General features: G+C 43.1%; 1 protein-coding gene across 1 annotated transcript in view; it reads left to right on the plus strand.

The window, feature by feature from the left end:
• The first annotated feature begins 1,942 nt into the window (after positions 1 to 1,942).
• prkg2 (protein kinase cGMP-dependent 2) overlaps positions 1,943 to 19,031 on the plus strand; it is a 39,794-nt gene continuing 22,705 nt past the window's right edge. Inside the window, exons 1-4 of the mRNA XM_028578275.1 lie at positions 1,943 to 2,078; positions 3,045 to 3,570; positions 13,516 to 13,682; positions 18,916 to 19,029. Of these exons, the coding sequence (XP_028434076.1) occupies positions 3,053 to 3,570; positions 13,516 to 13,682; positions 18,916 to 19,029 (799 nt within the window). The 5' untranslated portion in view covers positions 1,943 to 2,078; positions 3,045 to 3,052. The remainder of the gene's footprint in view (positions 2,079 to 3,044; positions 3,571 to 13,515; positions 13,683 to 18,915; positions 19,030 to 19,031) is intronic.

Raw genomic sequence — 19,031 nt, forward strand, 5'->3', positions numbered from 1 at the left:
CCTATTCAGAATGTGTCCTCAGATCATTTGCCAGCCTCTCCGATTGCTCTCAGGTTCAGGTTAGGAGTCAGTGACCTGGATTTTTACTTTGTTGTTCTGTGACTGCTGCAGATGATTCCGATTTGGCCACCTGCCATTATTGTTCTGTGCCTGTCAATAAAACCTGCTGCAGGCAAGGCTGAATCACAGACAAACGCACTGTGAAATCCAATTAATCATTTCTGGATGTGAAAGACTAAAGCTTTGGGTCTAGACTTTCACTTGTCCCAAACCAGAGAAATGCAAAATATGAAAACATGGAGCCCAAGAGATGAGAATTATCATAGTAAAGGCATAGATAGGGTGGCACCTAGAGTATATTATACTATCTCTTTGTTTTAATGAATATTTGTATATGAACAAAGACTACAAAGATGGTACTGTGTAGAAATGTACTGTGAAAGGTGTCACAAATACCCCACAGTGAGTTATCATCAATCTCTGCACTTCCCCTCAGCTCTTCTGAGTGATTCAGCATCCTAAAAGCAATTTTTTGGTTTTTTTCTGGCCTGCAACTTCACTGTTTTGGTTCCCTCTCACCACTCTCTGACTGACAAGCGACAAGCTGGTGAAGAAAGTGGAACTTTCCAGCAGCTAAGGCTACGTTCACACCGCAAATCTTAATGCTCAATTCGGATTTTTTGCTCAGATCCGATTTTTTGTTCGGCTGTTCACATGACCTTTTAAAATGTGGCCTATATCAGATTCCAGTCTAAACTGTTTGTGGTTTCGAACTGACCCGCAGGCGCAAAAGAACCATAACAATGACATCAGACGCAGCACGCTGTTGCACTAAAGTTAGGGAGGTTATGGAGGCAGTCAGCATTTTTGCTTTTTATTTCAAAATGTTTATGTAATTGCAGCCGTAACATTAATGAGCAGTTGCTGAGGAGGAGAAGAATGAAGAGAAAGAGAGATTGACAAATTGACTATTTTGGAGTATCTCCCCATACACTAATTACGTCTAACACCTCACTCTCCCTCCATTGACTTGCTCCATCTCCATTTCTCCATTTTGTAGGCCTAGTCAAGTTTTTAATTGTACTGTCTGTGTCTAGGGCTGACTCCCGCCAGCGCATAATTGTGACAAATGTCGATGTCGATTGACGTCAAAGCCGCATCAAATCTGCCTTAGTTGTTCACACTGGCATTGAAAAAAGTCAGACCTGGGTTTGATTCAGGACCACATATGGAAGAGGTCTAAATCTGATTTGAAAAAATCTGATCTGGGCAAGATTTGAGTTGTTCACACTACTTCTGAAGAAGTCTGACCTGGTCACTTGACCACCCCCTCCCCCCAAAAAATACCAAAATCAGATTTGGGCCACTTTTGCCTTCAGTCTGAAAGTAGAGGCAGATCTGGTTGCTTAGGAGACTGATGTGGTACTGTATAATTGAGGATAAGTCAGATGTTGTATTTTTCACCTGGATAGATGCTCTCAAGTGGCTAAAACAATCAATGCTGCTTTAAAGTGAGTCCTTGTAAATGTCGCTATAATTACAGGACAATGCTAAATGCTAAAACAGAACCTAATAATGTCACAGGTAGCGTTTTATCGCTCCCTTGGCCTGAACACAACTTTTTAATCTCAGTGAGCTTCTCCTGGTTAAATAAAAAGATAATAAAATAAAGAGTTGGTTGTTTATTTTTCAACTGATTGCCAAGATGTTAAAAGGTGTATCTGGACCAGTGACTTAGCCCAAAATAACACATATTGTATCATTATTACACATAAAACGCTTTTAGGTTGAAGTTACCTTAATAACTTAACTTAACTTAAAACGGGGTCTCGCTCACACCTGACCCGAGGCTGCCAATCATGACGGTGACCGCGCACGCGCGAACGTGCACAGCCGATGAGAAAAGAGATCGCGCGCGCGCGAGAGAGAGGGTGGGGGGAGATAAGAGGGAGGAGAGTATGCGACCAGTGTTGTAGATGGACCGTTTCTCTATACGGCTGCTCGAATGTGCGAACACATAATTTTTTTTAATTTTCAGTCATCTCCCAGGCTCGTCTGAAGAGAGCAAACTAAATCAGGTAAGAGCCGAGATCTCCTCTGAAATAAACAGCGACTCATCTATTCCTCTCATCTCAGGAGAGGAATGACGAGGCATCGCAAGTTGCAGGTGCACACTCATCTTAGGAGATATTTGAGTAAACTAAACCGAATTCGTTTTAACATGACCTTTACCGGTATTCTTATCAAATGGAACGCCAGTCAATTGTACTGTAAATCTTTTATGTTGCGGTCAAAAAGTTGAAGCTTTAAAACAAAAAGGAAAATAAAAAAAAATAATGGGATTTTAGAGGTTAATCTTTCTATATAAGTTCACAAATGATGTCTGTAATGTTGATTGTCGGAATAGTTTCTGAGAACTGATCTGACATCCACTCACTGTACGCGAGCAGGAATGTCATGAATGAAGTGTGTGTGTGTGTGTGTGTGTGTGTGTGTGTGTGTGTGTGTGTGTGTGTGTGTGTGTGTGTGTGTGTGTGTGTGTGAGTGGGAGACAGTTCCAAGCAACAAAAGCAGGATTGTTCTCGGACATTGTTATCCTAGATACACTCTTACTATGCAGACAGAAACATGCTATAAAGATCACTTTAGGATGCAGCCAGTTATATTGTAAAGGTTGTTATTCTGATTTTGATTATTTTTCATAAGCTTCCTGAGTATCTCCAGCACTGCTAGTGTCTGAGCAGATAGGAAGTGATTGTTGATGTAATGCAATACTTCCTGCCTCCTGAATAATAAATGGCGGAGACACTCATTGACCATTATATACTGATTTGCTCTCCTTTCTCTTTCTGGCTTTGTCCGGTTTTCTCTCCTCACAGCATCCGCTCTTTAGTTTGAAACCTCACCCCCAGCTTCCTCAAACAGACCATTTTGTGCTAAAAAAAAAAAATCACAGTATTGTTTGAAAAACTCACTTCTCATTGATGAATTTCAGCAAATATTGACTTCAAAAAAATAAAAAAGAATCCCTTTCCTCTCTGCAGGTGACAAGATGGGGAATGGTTCGATGAAATCAAAGCGTTACAAACACGCCGACGGCTCTGCTGCCGCGCCCGACAGCCGACCCCACAAAGATCAGGGGTTCAGAAACTCGCCCCTGGACTCCCTGAGGGTCCGGGTGGATGAGCTGGAGCGAGAGGGCAAGAGGAGGGATGAGGAGCTCTGTGCCAAAGAGCTCCAGATCAAGACTCTCCAGGAGCAGCTGGCCAAACAGACGCAAGCTCTGGCCGAGCTGAGCGAGGAGCTGCAGAACAAGTGCATCCAGCTCAACAAGCTGCAGGACGTGATGAAGAACCAGAGCGGGGCCTCGGCAGGTCTGGCGTCACGGCCCCCTTCCATCAGAGTTGCCAGCAGGGGCAGCCCCAACCTCAGCGTTCGCATCAAGGAAACCCTCAACAGAAGGAAAGGGGCCAAAGCCGGGGTGTCGGCCGAACCCACATCCAGGACCTACGACTCCAGCAGCCTGCCAAAGTTCTCTTTCGAGAAGGCCCGGGTACCGAAGGATGCAAGGTGGGATGTTTGTGTTCAGGAGGGTTCAAAGCGCAAAAAGGAGGAAGGGAAATGAGGCCAGACAGATGGCAGGTAAAGGTTCACGATGCCCTCAGGGCCAGTCCATCTCGGCTTGGCGGAGGAGTGTTAAAAATGGAAACAGCAGCAGCAGTGGGTGGTAGACAGGAGGTGGGCAAGAAGCAAAGATGAGTGTGGCGACGTGGAAGGAATGTTCAGTGTTCCAAGATTTTTCAGCTGCTGGTCAGTAACTTTACGCCAGAACTGATGAAATTTTTCTTTTTTGATATAATCAACGTTATGTCCAGAATCTATTTATTTACGAGGTTTCCATTTAAATAATTTACTGGCTCAAAAATGTGACATGCACTATATGGCCAAAAGTATGTGGACAACCGCTTTCTCTATGGTTTGGCCCCTACTTCCAAAAAAGGGAAATGTTAATGCCACAGTAGCTTATACAGTAATATTGGAGACATTATTGTGCTTCCAACTTTGTGACAACAGTTTGTGTTTGGTCCAACATAACGATGCCCCCACTGCACAAAGCCAGGGCTATAAAGAAATGGTGCAATGTTTGGGTTTCCGCATACTTTTGGCCATGTAGTAAGAATGTTCCATGACATATTATAACCCTATTTATAATTAATGGCACAAATGCACATATATATTTTTTCCGTCATTTATGACAGTGATTATCTCTGTACCAGCAGGTATAAACATGCATAAATCAACATTTATTTCCATAAAAATAGGAGCTCCACCCGTCTCACAAAAAACAATTACCTTTTTTTCCCAGCTGTTATTTCATTGATTTGTACTAACCGTCTGTATTACAGTATGACCCACCCCGACAGGAAGTTTATCAAATTAAGGAAGTAAGTTGATCTCAAAATGCTGCCTCATGGGGACGGGCCTCAAGCCTCAAAAAAGGACATTTAGGATCATTTGGACAAATGAAGCTCAATTATGTAGTATCTGAAAAAGCAAATATGTGAAACCATCAGAGCATTCTGCCTGTGAAGAACTAAGATGTTAATATTATAGGGATAGTTGGGATGTTTGAGGTACTTATCCATAATCAGTGTGTTACCTACAGTAGATGGCAGGCCGGCAGGCCCCCAGTTTGGAGATGGAGACAGGAGTACCGACACAGAAGCTATGCAATGTACTGCTGTAGACGGGGGCAGCAGCTAAATGTATTTTTATCCACCTAAAAAATGTATATGTTTAAGTCAACGCTATATTTAGAATATTTTCCCTGCTTTACCTTTGCCGTCAGGCAGCCCTTTCCAACAAGGAACTGAAGCTGTTGTATACATCTACGCCATAGCTTCCAACACTCCTGTTTTTACCGGGTTTCTCCCGTTTTTTAGCCCTATCTCACGGACCCCTCCCGGTTTGTTATTTCTCCCGGGAAACTCCCGTAATGTGCATGGCCCAAACTCCTTTATAAATAATCAGACCAATATGTTTGTCTAATGCTGACCAGTAGCCAGATCTTGTATGAAGTGCATCCTATTCACACAATCCACACACCATACAATTTTCAACCCGTTTGTCACCTCAACCTGGCAACCTATCCAGTTGCGCAGTTGATCTCTGCGCAAGCTTCGCGGAAAGTTCAGACCCGAAAGCGAGCAGATAAAAATGGCAGGTGAAGGTGGTGTTCCCGCAAAGAAATCAAAATATAGCTGTAAATTTCAACAGTGTTGGGCGCAACAATTTACATGCATCTACCTAGTCATATCGACAACCTCCACGCTTTTTGTAAGATGTGTCGCATTGATGTGAATCTAGCGCACGGCGGGGAAAATGACATTACCCATCACATTTAAACACAGGTGCACCTGTGTTTAGAAGAAGCACATAAGGGCACACAGGCGATTTCATCCTTCTTCATGAAAGAACAGACAGAGGCAGAAAACGTGAAGCAAGCTGAACTCAAGATGGCTTTTCCAATGAAGTAGCTAGCACCAGCTCCAAAAGTCGCTAAAAGTAGCTAGATGACGTCATGCGCTCATTTGCATATTTGTGACATCATTACGCAATCGTTTGCATAAAGCTTAGTGGTTGTGTCAGCAAGGTAGATAGAAAGAAATCTTTAGCCAAATAATCACAAATTCAATACAGGAATTTATTTGACCTTATAATTATTACTTAGTCTGTCTCTCCTACCTACACTGGCCCCCGCACCCTGTCCCTTCTCCCCTTTCTACCTGGCTACGCAATGAGGAGAGAGGGGAAGGGCTGCTCCTCTGCTCCTCAGTCACAGAACAGAAGAGAGAGCTGACTGTTTTGGCGGCCACAGGAGAGAAATACCTCGCGTGCTCGCTGGACAATACTGGCGACTTTTTTTTAAGAAAGTTGCCAGATTTGTTGCTAGTCGCTTTTTGTGAAAAAAAAGTTGCTAAGGGGGTCTGAAAAGTCGCTAAGTTGGCAATGCTGGCCACCAGACTCCTTTGACAAAAACAGTCATTTTACTTTGCAGAACACAGGAGTTGCTGGTCTACCGCTGCCTTCTATTGGTTAGTTTCTTTGTGTCTGTTACAACGCAAAGAAAGGCTCTTTATGAAAGTAGTCCAACATAATCATGGGTCAAGGAGTAGCAGAAAAATAACGTTCAATTTATTGGAAAACATTATAAATGACCGCCAAACAAATCAACAACAAACAAAGGCCGCCACCTGAAGGCTGATGGGTGGGAAGAATGGGTCGTAAGATCTGGGCTTTCCTCTCTAACCTAAACCAACATTAAAAAACTAAAACCTAACAGAAATCAAACCACGAAAGGACTACCGGACCCATCAGGAAAAAAAACAAAGACAAAGGCAAAATCTAAATCACGGTAGTCACAGTCACATGCTGCTGCTGCTGAGGCCAGAAGGTGTAGAGGGAGAGAGAGAGAGAGAGAGATACAATGTTCCTGCCCCCTCTTTATTGATTTTCCCTCAGTCAGGCTGAATCAGACACACTTAAGAGAGAACAACAAAAAACATCATGAGTCTATCTCTTAAACAGGAAGTATTCCTCTAAACCAGGGGTCTTCAACATTTTTTAGGACAAGGACCCCTAAGGTGAAAAAGAGATGAGCAGGGACCCCTGCTACATATACACTCAACTAAGGGCCGGGACACATCAGGCTGATTATCGGCCGTTGGACAGTCTGGCGAGGTCAGTGACGCGAGTCTGTTCGGTGTGTCCCGTGCCGTCATCCGTCTGGGGGGCTGTCGGCGTTCATTTTGGCCGACCTGACATGTTCAGTCAGGGTCATTTCGCCGGAAATGACGAGCGGAATGAGGTGACTACAGTCTCTCAAAATCTGATGGAAATCTTTTAAACTGACCTTTGTTGAGACAGATTCAGCAACTGCACGGCCTATTTCTCGCTTAAAATGTTTTCAGAAACACGTTTCAGTGAACTATTTTAGTACAATATGAGATCGTATACTGAACGGCCGCCATGACAGTCCAGCTCAGAATTTCCAAACCCATGTGACGCGTTTGTCCAATCAGCTGCCGGTTTTCATTTCTTGGGCGAAATTACAGATTAGCGCCGCCTGCTGTTATAGAGATGTGTTACGTCTCGTCTCCTCTCGTCTTTTTGGTCTGTTCTGTGGCAGTTTTTTGGACCTCGAGGATGCGACTGATCATATCGACGGGGTTTTCTGTCAACGTTCGGCCGTCGGCTATATGTGTCTACACCTTAAAGGATTATTAGAAACACCATACTAATACAGTGTTTGACCCTATCCTATCAATATAGGCCAACACTTCTAAAGAAAGCTTCCAGCACCTTGTTGAATCAATGACACAAAGAGTTAAGGCAGTTCTGAAGGCGAAAGGGATCCGCCACACTATAACACCCCCACCACCACCACCAGCCTTCCCAGTGGTAACAAGGCATGAGGGATCCATGTTCTCATTCTGTTTACGCCAAATTCTGACTCTACCATCTGAATGTCTCAACAGAAATCGAGACTCATCAGACCAGGCAACATTTTTCCAGTGTTCAACTGTCCAATTTCGGTGAGCTCGTGCAAATTGTAGCCCCTTTTTCCTATTTTTAGTGGAGATGACCCGGTGGGGGTCTTCTGCTGGTGTAGCCCAGCCGCATCAAGGTTGTGCGTGTTGTGGCTTCACAAATGCTTTGCTGCATACCTTGGTTGTAACGAGAGGTTATTTGAGTCAAAGTTGATCTTCTATCAGCTTGAATCACTCGGCCCATTCTCCTCAACAAGGCCTTTTCGCCCCCCAGGACTGCAGCATACTGGATGTTTTTCCTTTTTCAGACCATTCTTTGTAAACCCTAGAAATACCAACAACCATGCCACGCTCAAAGTTGCTTAGATCACCTTTCTTTCCCATTCTGACATTCAGTTTGGAGTTCAGGAGATTGTCTAGACCTGGACTACACCCCTAAATGCATTGAAGCAGTTGCCATGTGATTGGTTGATTAGATAATTTCATTAACGTGAAATTTAACAGGTGTTCCTACTAATCCTTTAGGTGAGTGTATATTGTATAAAATTGAGTTGCATAATAAACCGGGCCTAAAATAACGTGTAAAGCCTTTACACATACCTTTTTATGGTGCCCTATAATACTAAGATACTATTTACATACTCATATATCATCATGTTTTAATGTCAAACATACACATGGAAGGCACAGTGAATCCATTAGCTTAACTGTATCTGTGGATGCCTACCATAGTGGCTACCCTACAGGCCAGTAAGCGTATCATAGGTATCGTAGGTATCGTAGGTTGTTGTTTTTTACAAATTCAAATTGGATATATGTTAATGTATATTTTTTAGACATTTTAATTTTGGGGGGGAAAAAAATTAAATAATAATTTGGCGGCCCCCCTGCAGTGACTCTGAGGACCCCCCAGGGGTCGCGAACCCCCTGTTGAAGAGCACTGCTCTAAAAAATTTCTGTTTTTACACACATGCACATGTAACAAATTAAGCTCAGCATCAGGCAATGTTACAGAGCTAGAAAGCTAACGTGGTCTGAATATCTCGGAGTAAAGACAACTGGACTTCCAGTTTGGTGTTGAAGATGTTTGAAGAGGTTTCAATCCAAGAACCTTCTTCAATCTGATAACCCCTCTTCGACTGTTTTTACAAGTCAAGTCAATTTGATGTGAACGGCTGAAAATGACAAACTTGCCTACAACACACAACACCCTCTCATTTTTACATTCTCAACCTGGAAACAAAACTAAAGATTATGTAAGCTGTCGCTGACAAGGTTTGGAAATCTTGAACAAAATCTACTTAATGGTTCAGCAATAGCCAATACAAGTCTGTCCAGAATCCAGGCAGGAGGACACAAACACGGCAACATCATTTTTTAATCGACCGTCAACACATGCTGCCCACGTCTCCTCACCACTCTCTGATCTAATTTGGCATCCAGCAGCTTTTGTTCTTTTGCAGCTCAAATGAGTGCAAACCCAAGGAGTGCTGAGAGCTGAGATCATTTGCCATTTGAACACAACCTGGCAAAGAAAGAGTCTAGAGGTGTATTACTATTGCCGTGTTTCCACTGTATGGTTCGGCACTGCTTTACTCAACTCACTTTTTTGGGATCAGTACACTTACGGTAGCTTGGCTATTTAAAAATTGCGGGTTTAGGGGCGACCTCTGGCTCACCCAGTGGGAGCGTGCGCCCCGTGTGGGCTGGGGCCTTTGCAGCAGCCCGGGTTGGAATCTGACTTGCGGCCCTTTGCTGTGTGTCGTCCCCCATCTCTCTCCCACCTTTCCTGTTTGTCTGTCACTCTGAAATAAGTGACAGACAACCCCCCCAAAAATTGCGGGTTTGCGCATGATGTCCAGTGGCGCACTAGTGACGGTTCTCTCTGACCAATCAGTGGTCTGCAGTGTTTAACTCCACCTTTTAGGATCGGCTCAGCCCACTTGGAACCTCGACCCAGGTGGTATCCAAAAAATCACCAGGTATCAGGTAGCCTACTATCCACAACCTTTGCTAATGGAAAAAAAAAAAAAAAAAAACATACAGTGGGAAAGTGGCATTACGTGTAGCGATCCATCCAGGATCAAATCCAACAGAAAGATTTCAAATGTGTGACATCCTGTCACTCAAATTATTTTCTGTGCACACACCTAGTTCAGTGAGACAAGAAATTTCATAAGAACAAGCCTTGTTGGATTTTCCAGCATGAAAGTCAAATTGCCTTTTGTCAGTGTTCTTCATATTGTACAACATGAATACGGTGCTCTGCAGTGAATACATGTGAGCATGCAGAGTCTCCCTCTCTCAACCTGATCCTCATGTTTAAAACATGTGTTGCCACTAAGCCCAGCATGTATTATATAACCCGAAACTAATGCAAATGAGCAGTGCCGTTTCTAGGATTTGAGGACATTGAAGGGGCTTAGCCCCGCACTGCAACTTAATGACACACGCAAATAGACAAAACACAAGCAAATTAAAAAAACATCTTCATTAATTTGACAACACATGCGCAGCATTTAGCAAACGTGCTGCAAACACACACAACACAACCAAATACACAAACACGCTGCAAATGCAGAAACGAAAAGAAAAGCACTCGATCCCCGAAAAGAAATGCAACAAAAAAATAACACTACATCCAGATTGCATGTTCAAATATTAGTAGTTGTTAGTAATTAGTATTAGCATTGAGTAGAAACACAGCTATAATTTAACATGAATTGACTAAAGTTAGAAAAACTGTTGTCAACAGTGGTGGAATGTAGTACATTTACTAAAAACGGCACTTTACTACAACTTTGAGTTACTTTTGAAGTACTATGGCACATTCACACGCATTTTGTTATTTGTCGAGCTTCACAGGTGCGCTCTCTCTCCTTCTCTCTCTCGCACTCACACGACATGCGCGCATATATAAATATAAATATTTAGATAACAAGAACAACGAGAACAATCGGGCCTGTAGCCGCTGCCTAATGAGGCAGTCTAGTACCCTCACGCAGACTGGCCCTTTGAAACAGAATACTCATCTTCACTGAATGACAATGTAACACGTTGCAGACTCTGGCAGAGTAATGACACAGCGAGGTGGGAGGAGAGGATGTGGGTTGGAAAATAAAGGACTGGATGTCATCTGCTCTGGTTTTATGAAGCCCAAAGTGATAATTTATTACACACGATAAGGTGGATAAACAGACCACCCACCTCCTGCACCGCTCACCTCTCTGAGCAGCGAGCGGGTCTCATGATCTATAGTTTGCGCTCAACCGTGGCTCTTAACCTTTTCGGTTTACAACTCCCCAAAGGAAGTGATGTCTTCTTCCCGCGGCCTCTTGCTGCAGCTGTTAAAATGCATAACGGTGAACTCTGACAGCTCATGATGATTTTATGTTTTCACTGTTTTACTTGATTCATTGTCGGAAGGAGCCCAGAGGCTGCACATAGTCATCTTTTCACAGGAGACAAAATATTTATCACGCAGACTAAAAACCTAGTGTGAATGTGGATGTGGGCGTCCTGGTGGCTCAGTGGGCTCAGGAACGCACCACATAGCTGCAGTCAGAAGTGGGAGTTTGAAGTATCCTTTACCTAAAAGAAAGAAGTATCAGTGGAAACATAATCCAGTCCTGCTTTTAAAGTTTAACCTCCATAAACATAAACAAGTTATATAAGAAAAAACATACTCAGGTATCAAAAGTACCAAGTTAAATAGTGAAAAGGACTTTTTTGCTGTAGGACATGAAGAAATAAGGACACGGAGGATAGAAAGAAGACAGAAGATTGAAAGAAAGTAAAGGAAGGGAAATGGAAAGAAGGAAAAAAGACAAAGACTGAAAGAACAGATTGAAAAAAGTAAGGAAGAAAGATGTACAAACCAACAAAAAGACAAAAGGGAAAGTAGGAATGATGTGAGAACAGAAGGAAGGACAGAAAGAAAGAAAGCAAAGGAGGGCTGCAACTAATAATTATTTTCATTAGCGATTAATTGGTTGATTATTTTCTTGATTGATTCAGCATTTGGTCTATGAAAATAGTGAAAAATGATGATGATGATGATGATGATGATGATGATGATGATGATGGCAAATATCCAACAGCTCAGGACAAAAGCTGGAACTTTAAAAAACAAAAACATTATTGATTAAGAAAATTGTTCCTGATTCATTTCTGTCAATCAACTATTTGAATAATCGACTAACTGTTTTTGGCTCTAGAAGGAAGAAAGGAATGAAAGAAAGTTAGTTAATATCAGTCTATAGTTTCTCTTATATTGAATGCAAAATCTTAGTCTGCAAAGTAACAAGTAACTTGATCTGTAGGAAAATGTAATTGAGTAAAAATAAAAGTTCCAGTACCTTTTAACTGCACTTACTACACTACTTAAAGGTGCTGTAGGTAGGATTGTGAAGATCCAGGACTAAATAAAAAATTATGAACATCGACAACTTCTCCCCCCTTTCCGCTAGAGCCCAAAACAGTCTCCTAAGCCGCTCCCCCCACAAGGGAGAATGAATGCGTGTGCCTGAGCAGTGATTGACATGCAGTTAGACACCCCCCCTGGCCCTGATTGGTATATCTGAACAGGGAGCGGTGGATTCTTGCAAATTGCCCTACAGGCTGTAGGTGGTGCTAGAGGAGCTGGATTATTTTATTTTTTATTACTTGCTTCATGTAGTTCTACTGAAACATAGGGTCAGTTTCAGCAAATATGCAAGAAAGTTAGTTTTATAAGGCTTACCTACTGCACCTTTAATTAAATGTGCAATGTTCTGAGTTTTAAACTGCCCAAAGAACTTTATGTCTTACTTCTGTTTCTCTCTCTCTCTCTCTCTCTCTCTCTCTCTCTCTCTCTCTCTCTCTCTCTCTCTCTCTCTCTCTCTCTCTCTCTCTCTCTCTCTCTCTCTCTCTCTCTCTCTCTCTCTCTCTCTCTCTCTCTCTCTCTCTCTCTCTCTCCTCGCTGATGAAAACAATTCTAAAGCAACAATATGTGAAAATGTCACCCCTGTCTTTTATATTAACTAGTGTTTGGCCTCTGCTATTGCTGCTTGCAACTTCACACTCTACACTTAGAGCAATACACCCGCCATGACATAGCTGCATCCCCCAGCAATGCTAGAGTATACGCGTCATTTTACGAACAGCTAGCTATTTTGGACCAGGCTATTTCCGTGAACAAAAGCGTTCATTACGAAAGTCACATCCCAGATAATTAAAATGTTTTAGTTTGCTACGATGTAACATCTCCAGCCTCTCTTTCGTCACATGTTCTTGAATGTACTGTAGTGAGCGACCAGCGACAGAGAGCAAGCTTTACCCAGCATGCCATTTGGCGGTGTAACAGTTAATAGGTGTCCCCTCTCAATACACTATACGGTGTGTACATAACAGACTACTAAGACTTACCAAGTGTGAAGTCGTTCGGATAAACGGTTTTCTAAAAAAAATCAAAGGACAGACAGACAGAGGCTGTGTCTCAAATCACGCACTTCTGTAGGCTATTTACACTTGCTAGTTTGAGTACATAGAGCGTTAACACTGATGAAGTGTGGCCAACTGCAGTGCACTAACACACAAACTATACAAGTGTAATACATATAGTACATGTGATTTTGTTTTCATAAGTGTCACTATACTGCCGTCATTTAGTGAGAAGACAAGCCGGATGGACTACAATAGGTGGCGCCCAGCTGCAATTTGCCTTTAAAAAGAAGTAGAAGAAGAGTCATCTGTGGTCATTGCATAACGTCCGTGTGCGATTTGAGACGACACTACACTGTCAAAATGTACGCGTGTAAAGTGTAAAGAGTGTAGCCTACTACACGTAAGTGCACTCACGGAAGTATCCGAATTGAGACACACTAAGAGACTCCTATTTTAGCTAACACACCCAGCAACATTTAAAAACTTATTTTCACAGTAGAGGTCACAATTCTAACTCTTCCTCTGTTGTTGTCTGTGACAGTGTAAAGAAGCTGCTGACAGACTCCCTGAACAAGAACCAGTACCTGAAGAGGCTTGAGCTGCAGCAGGTCAAAGACATGGTGGAGTGTATGTACGAGCGCACCTACCAGCAGGGAGAGTACGTCATCAAGCAGGGAGAGCCTGGGAACCATCTGTTTGTGTTGGCAGGTAGGTCCAGTCCATCATCTTCTCTTTGGTCTGGAAATAAATTAACTTGTCCTGTCCACTATGCTGATACACCTCACATTCACATGACAGAAAACACCCAATAAGAAGCAGTAGCAACATGTGAAATGTTAAATGAGCCCAAAAGTCTCAACTTCACGTCATGTACAAAATCCTGGGAAATAATGAGTGCCCTAAGGCTCTGGGTATATTTTACAGGTTTACAGTCACTTAACTTTTAATGATATCTGGCTTTTTTTTCACACAGTTCTCTTTACTTTTCACACAGTGATCACAAAGAAAATATAGTTTTCAAACACATTTAACACAAGTGCAGAAACTCAGCGTAGATTTCCCCTGAGAGCCTCCTCCCAGTGAGAAGTTTTTTGTTGCAGTTTTTTTCTTTTTAAACACCCACATGTGATTTTTATTAACATCTTTCGGAGCATACATCTGCTGTTAATGCCATGCATGTATTCTCAAAATCCGGCCTTTTGTTCGGAACAATCTATTGAAGAAAATAGAGAAAATTGTCAATCAACCTGAGAATTTATTTTTCATCTCTTTCTCCATGTGTATCCTTGCCAATCTGTGTATTATCTTACATTTGACTACATTTTAAGTGACCCATTATTATGTTTAAATAGTGCTGACTGCAGGGTTAGAGGGTATGAAATTAGCAGAAAGAAAATCTCAATCTGGCTGAAAAAAAAGAAGCTTTTTCAGATGGTTTTATGACTATTTTGGTCTTTGCATGTTCTCAAACTTTGCTCTTACTTACTTGCTACTGCACAGCCTCTCTGACCACAAGCCAATCAAATCAAAGTGAAACAGCAGCTCCACTCCTCACAGATTTATGGCATCTAAACTTTTGCAAACCTTTGTGCCAGTTTGAAAGGTTTAGTAGTCTAATGTTATTCTTTGAAAAATGCAGATAATTATTTTGGCCAGTGAAAATTATTCTTGGCAGGTGTATGAATTCCTTTGGTTTATCAGCTCTTAGCAGGAGAGCCAAAAAGTAAATTTTGGACACTAATGTATTCATTCAGTCACTTTGGCACACTGTGTGAATGAAGTTGATGGGACATATTGTTATTTACTTTCTTAATAATTTACTTAATTATTTACTTACTTGATTATTTACTTTGATAACATTATTTAAAGGGAAAGTTCACCCCAAAATAAAAAAAAACAAACAAAATATTTCACCGTGCAGATGTCATGAATAATAATAATAATAATAATAAATTGAATTTATATAGCGCTTTTCATGGACTCAAAGTCGCTTTACAGGGCAGGGTAGATTAAAAACATAACAAAACAAAACGAACAAAACAAAACAAAACAAGTAGAACAAAACAAGATTCAGATGAAAAATGGAGGGGGGGCAGGGGGGCTATGGGTAGGCAGAGTTGAAAAGATGGGTCTTGAGGCGGGACTGGAAGATGGTGAGGGACTCAGAGGTGCGGATCTCTTGGGGGAGGGAGTTCCAGAGCCTGGGAGCTGCTCTGGAGAATGCTCTGTCCCCAAAACTGCGGAGTTTGGACTTTTGGATGGAGAGGAGACCGGCTGAGGTGGATCTGAGGGACCGTGAGGGTTGGTAGGGGGAGAGGAGGTCAGTAAAGTATGAGGGGGCCAGATGGTGGAGAGCTTTGTAGGTGAGGACCAGGATTTTGTAGGTGATCCGTTGGGAGATAGGAAGCCAGTGGAGTTGTTTTAGGACTGGAGTGATGTGGTGCCAGGATTTGGAGCGGGTAAGTTCTGGACCAGTTGGAGTCGGTTGATGTTGGTAGAGCTGATGCCGAGGAGAAGTGAGTTGCAGTAGTCCAGTCGGGAGGAGATGAAGGCGTGAATGAGTCTTTCAGCAGCGGGGGGTGTGAGAGAGGGTCTGATTTTGGCGATGTTGCGGAGGTGAAAGAAGGAGGTTTTAATGACTTGACGGATGTGAGGCTCAAGGGAGAGGGTGGAATCAAAGATAACGCCAAGGTTGCGGGCCTGGGGAGATGGGGAGACAATGGTGCCGTCGATGGTGAGAGTGGGGTTATTGGTTTTACTGAGTGTGGATTTGGAGCCGATCAGAAGGAATTCTGTTTTGTTGCTGTTGAGTTTGAGGAAGTGGTGTTGCATCCAGGTTTTAATAGCTGACAGACAGGAGTTGATGTGGGAGAGGGGAGGATTGTGGGGGGATTTGGTGCTGAGGTAGATCTGGGTGTCATCAGCATAGCAGTGGAAGTCCAGGTTGAAGTGGCGGAGTATCTGACCAAGAGGGAGGATGTAGATGATGAAGAGGAGGGGGCCGAGTACGGAGCCTTGGGGAACGCCTTGAGTGACTGTGGCTGTGGCAGAGGTGTGGTTGTGGAGAGAGATGAAATGGGATCTGTTGGCTAGGTAGGAGTGGAGCCAGCTGAGTGCAGTACCTTCGATACCGAGGTCTTTGAGTCTGGTGAGCAGGATGTTATGGCTCACGGTATCGAAGGCTGCACTCAGGTCGAGGAGGATGAAGATGTTGAGGGAACCGGCGTCAGCAGAGGTAAGGAGGTCGTTGAGGACTTTGAGGAGAGCGGTTTCTGTGCTGTGGAGAGGTTCGAATAGGTTATTGGCATGAAGATGGGTTTGTAGTTGTGAGGCGACTATGCGTTCCAGGGTTTTAGACAGAAAGGGGAGGTTGGATATTGGGCGGTAGTTGTTGAGAGAGGAGGGATGCAGGCCAGGTTTTTTAAGGATTGGGGTGACAGCAGCAGTTTTGAAAGCAGAGGGGACAGTTCCAAGGGACAGTGAGGAGTTGAAGAGGTTAGTGAGGTAGGGGCATAGGACCGGGAGGCAGGACTTCAGGAGTGGAGTAGGGAGGGGGTCAAGGGAGCAGGTAGTGGGTTTGGAAGAGCTGATGAGTTTGGAGATTTCAGGAGGAGTGACTGGGTCAAAATGGGAGAGGAGGCAGTGTGGAGGAAGGGTCGGGAGGTCTGGAGGGATGGGGAGAGGAGGGTCCAAGGTAGGTGCTGGAATAGATCCTGGGAGGTCAGATACAGGGGATAGAGATTTGTAAATGAGATTGATTTTGTCAGTGTAAAAGTGGAGGAATGAGTTGCAGAGATCCGGAGTAGAGGTAAGGAGGCTGTTGGTCCGAGGCTTGATGAGGTTGTTCATTGTGGAGAAGAGGGTTCCGGGGTTTTGGCAGGGGTCGGTGAGGATGGTGGAGAGGTAGGCAGATTTGGCAGCAATGAGGGCATCTTTGTAGGCGGTGAGATGGGATTTATAGGCTTCATGATGGACTGTGAGAGATGATTTCTTTGTCAGACGTTCAAGTTGGCGGCCAGTTTGTTTCATTTTCCGGAGTGCAGGTGTGTACCAGGGTGAAGAGGTGTTAAAAGTGACGGTTTTTGTTTTGAGGGGGGCCAGGGTGTTGAGGGAGGTAGAATGGCGGCCTCCTCGCTCGGCAGAGCTGTAACGTTAGCTAGCTCAGGTGAGCTAGCAGTATCAGTTAGCTATAAACTAATCTCCACAAGATAGCAATGCATGGAAATTATAGAGTGTGGTCTAGACCTACTCTATCTGTAAAGTGTCTCGAGATAACTCTTGTTATGATTTGATACTATAAATAAAATTGAATTGAATTGAATTGAAGTATGCTGCCTTCTGCACTACAGTTTGCAGGTGTAACTCTGTAGAAAGAAAATAGCTCCTACAAGAAACTACTCACAAGTGAGAGTGAGAGCGCGCTCAGCCTCTTACCACATGTTACACACATGTCACTCCACTTAGCTATACAACATTTACCTAAATGTCTTATAAAGCTAACAACGGTGTCCGATTTCAAATTAATGAATATTTGTGAACTGTAATAGTTTCGGTAGCTGCGACTGTCCCTTCAATCCTATGTGTACAAGATTGTGGCTAGTTAGCTTAATTTTTAGTCGTAATTTGAGTATATTTACAGTTTCAATTTCGTCATGCCACTTATACAACATCTAACTAAATGTCTTGTAAAGCTAACAACGGTGTCCGATTTCAAATTAATGAATATTTGTGAACTGTAAGGGTTTCGGCAGCTGCGACTGTCCCTTCAATCCTAGCTGTATGTAGCTACAAATCACGGATAGTTAGCTTCATTTTCGGCGTAGTTCGAGTATATTTACAGTTTGTATTTCGTCATGCCACATATACAACATCTAACTAAATGTCTTATAAAGCTAACAACGGTGTCCGATTTCAAGTTAATGAATTTTTGACAGAGGAATTCTAAGAGGAGTCTAGCTGGCTCTCATTGATAGAGCTACATCCAGCCGCAGGCGCTATCAATGAGACTCGCGGACAAGCAGCGTTTATTTCCCCAATCGTTTGTTTAAATAACTCAACACATTATAATTACACACATTAAAAGAGTAACTGGAACCTGTGGTAAGAGAATACTGCCGTAACAAGCTCGCTGACCGCGCTTTCACTCACATACACCGGGAATTTAGCTAGCAGGAAGAGGGGAGTTGCAGGCCCAGGAGCTCTGTCAGAGCTGCGGCGTTTCGTAGTCCATTAGCCCAAAACGGTGACTTTGCGCGGGTATGGAGTGCTGTGGGTTGCCAGCCGTGACTGAGCTCCATCTACCTCACAGCAGGCCGGGGTCTGTGAAGGAAGGCAGGCCAGGCGGTGAGGCAGCAACACAGGCAGCACCGGCCTCTGAACTCTGACACACAGTCAGACAAAATTTGCAATTAGACATCAATTTTCCTAAAACGGCCCATATTTGACCTCTACATAGTTGATTTCTCGCATAAAAAAGTCTCTGGTAAAATAGCAGATTAACAATGTATACAATTTTTGAGATCTGCACGACCTAGATTCAGAAGACTAACTGATCTCAGGTCAGTTGTGTAGCCTATGCAAATGTTGGGGTGTGACAAACACAGAGACTAGAGCCAAATGAGGAGGAGCTGCAATAGTTGACGTCAACTGTGGGGCTTGTTTGAGGTTTTCAGAGGCAGTTTCAAATAGTGAGATTTGCAGAGGAAAGAGGTGTCAATGGGATTTAGAGGTTCTACGTATGTCCTAGTTACCCACTAAACTGTCGTTATTCAACTATGACAAGGTAAAATCGGTTTTGCATTCTATCACCCCTTTAAAATGTCTTTAGGTTCTGCTTGTAGCACGTGCCGGTCTCCTGTGTCCTTAATGTGGGTTTAAAAACTCCTGTGTCCTAAATGTGGGTTTAAAAACATTATTGATTGTCCTTGTTTCATATTTACAGATGGGAAGCTGGATGTGTTTCAACATAACAAACTGCTCACATCAATAACGGTGTGGACCACATTTGGAGAATTAGCCATTCTGTACAACTGCACACGGACAGCATCAGTACGAGGT

Source organism: Perca flavescens, chromosome 5, assembly GCF_004354835.1.
Source record: "Perca flavescens isolate YP-PL-M2 chromosome 5, PFLA_1.0, whole genome shotgun sequence".
In the NCBI taxonomy this organism is placed as follows: Eukaryota; Metazoa; Chordata; class Actinopteri; order Perciformes; family Percidae; genus Perca; species Perca flavescens.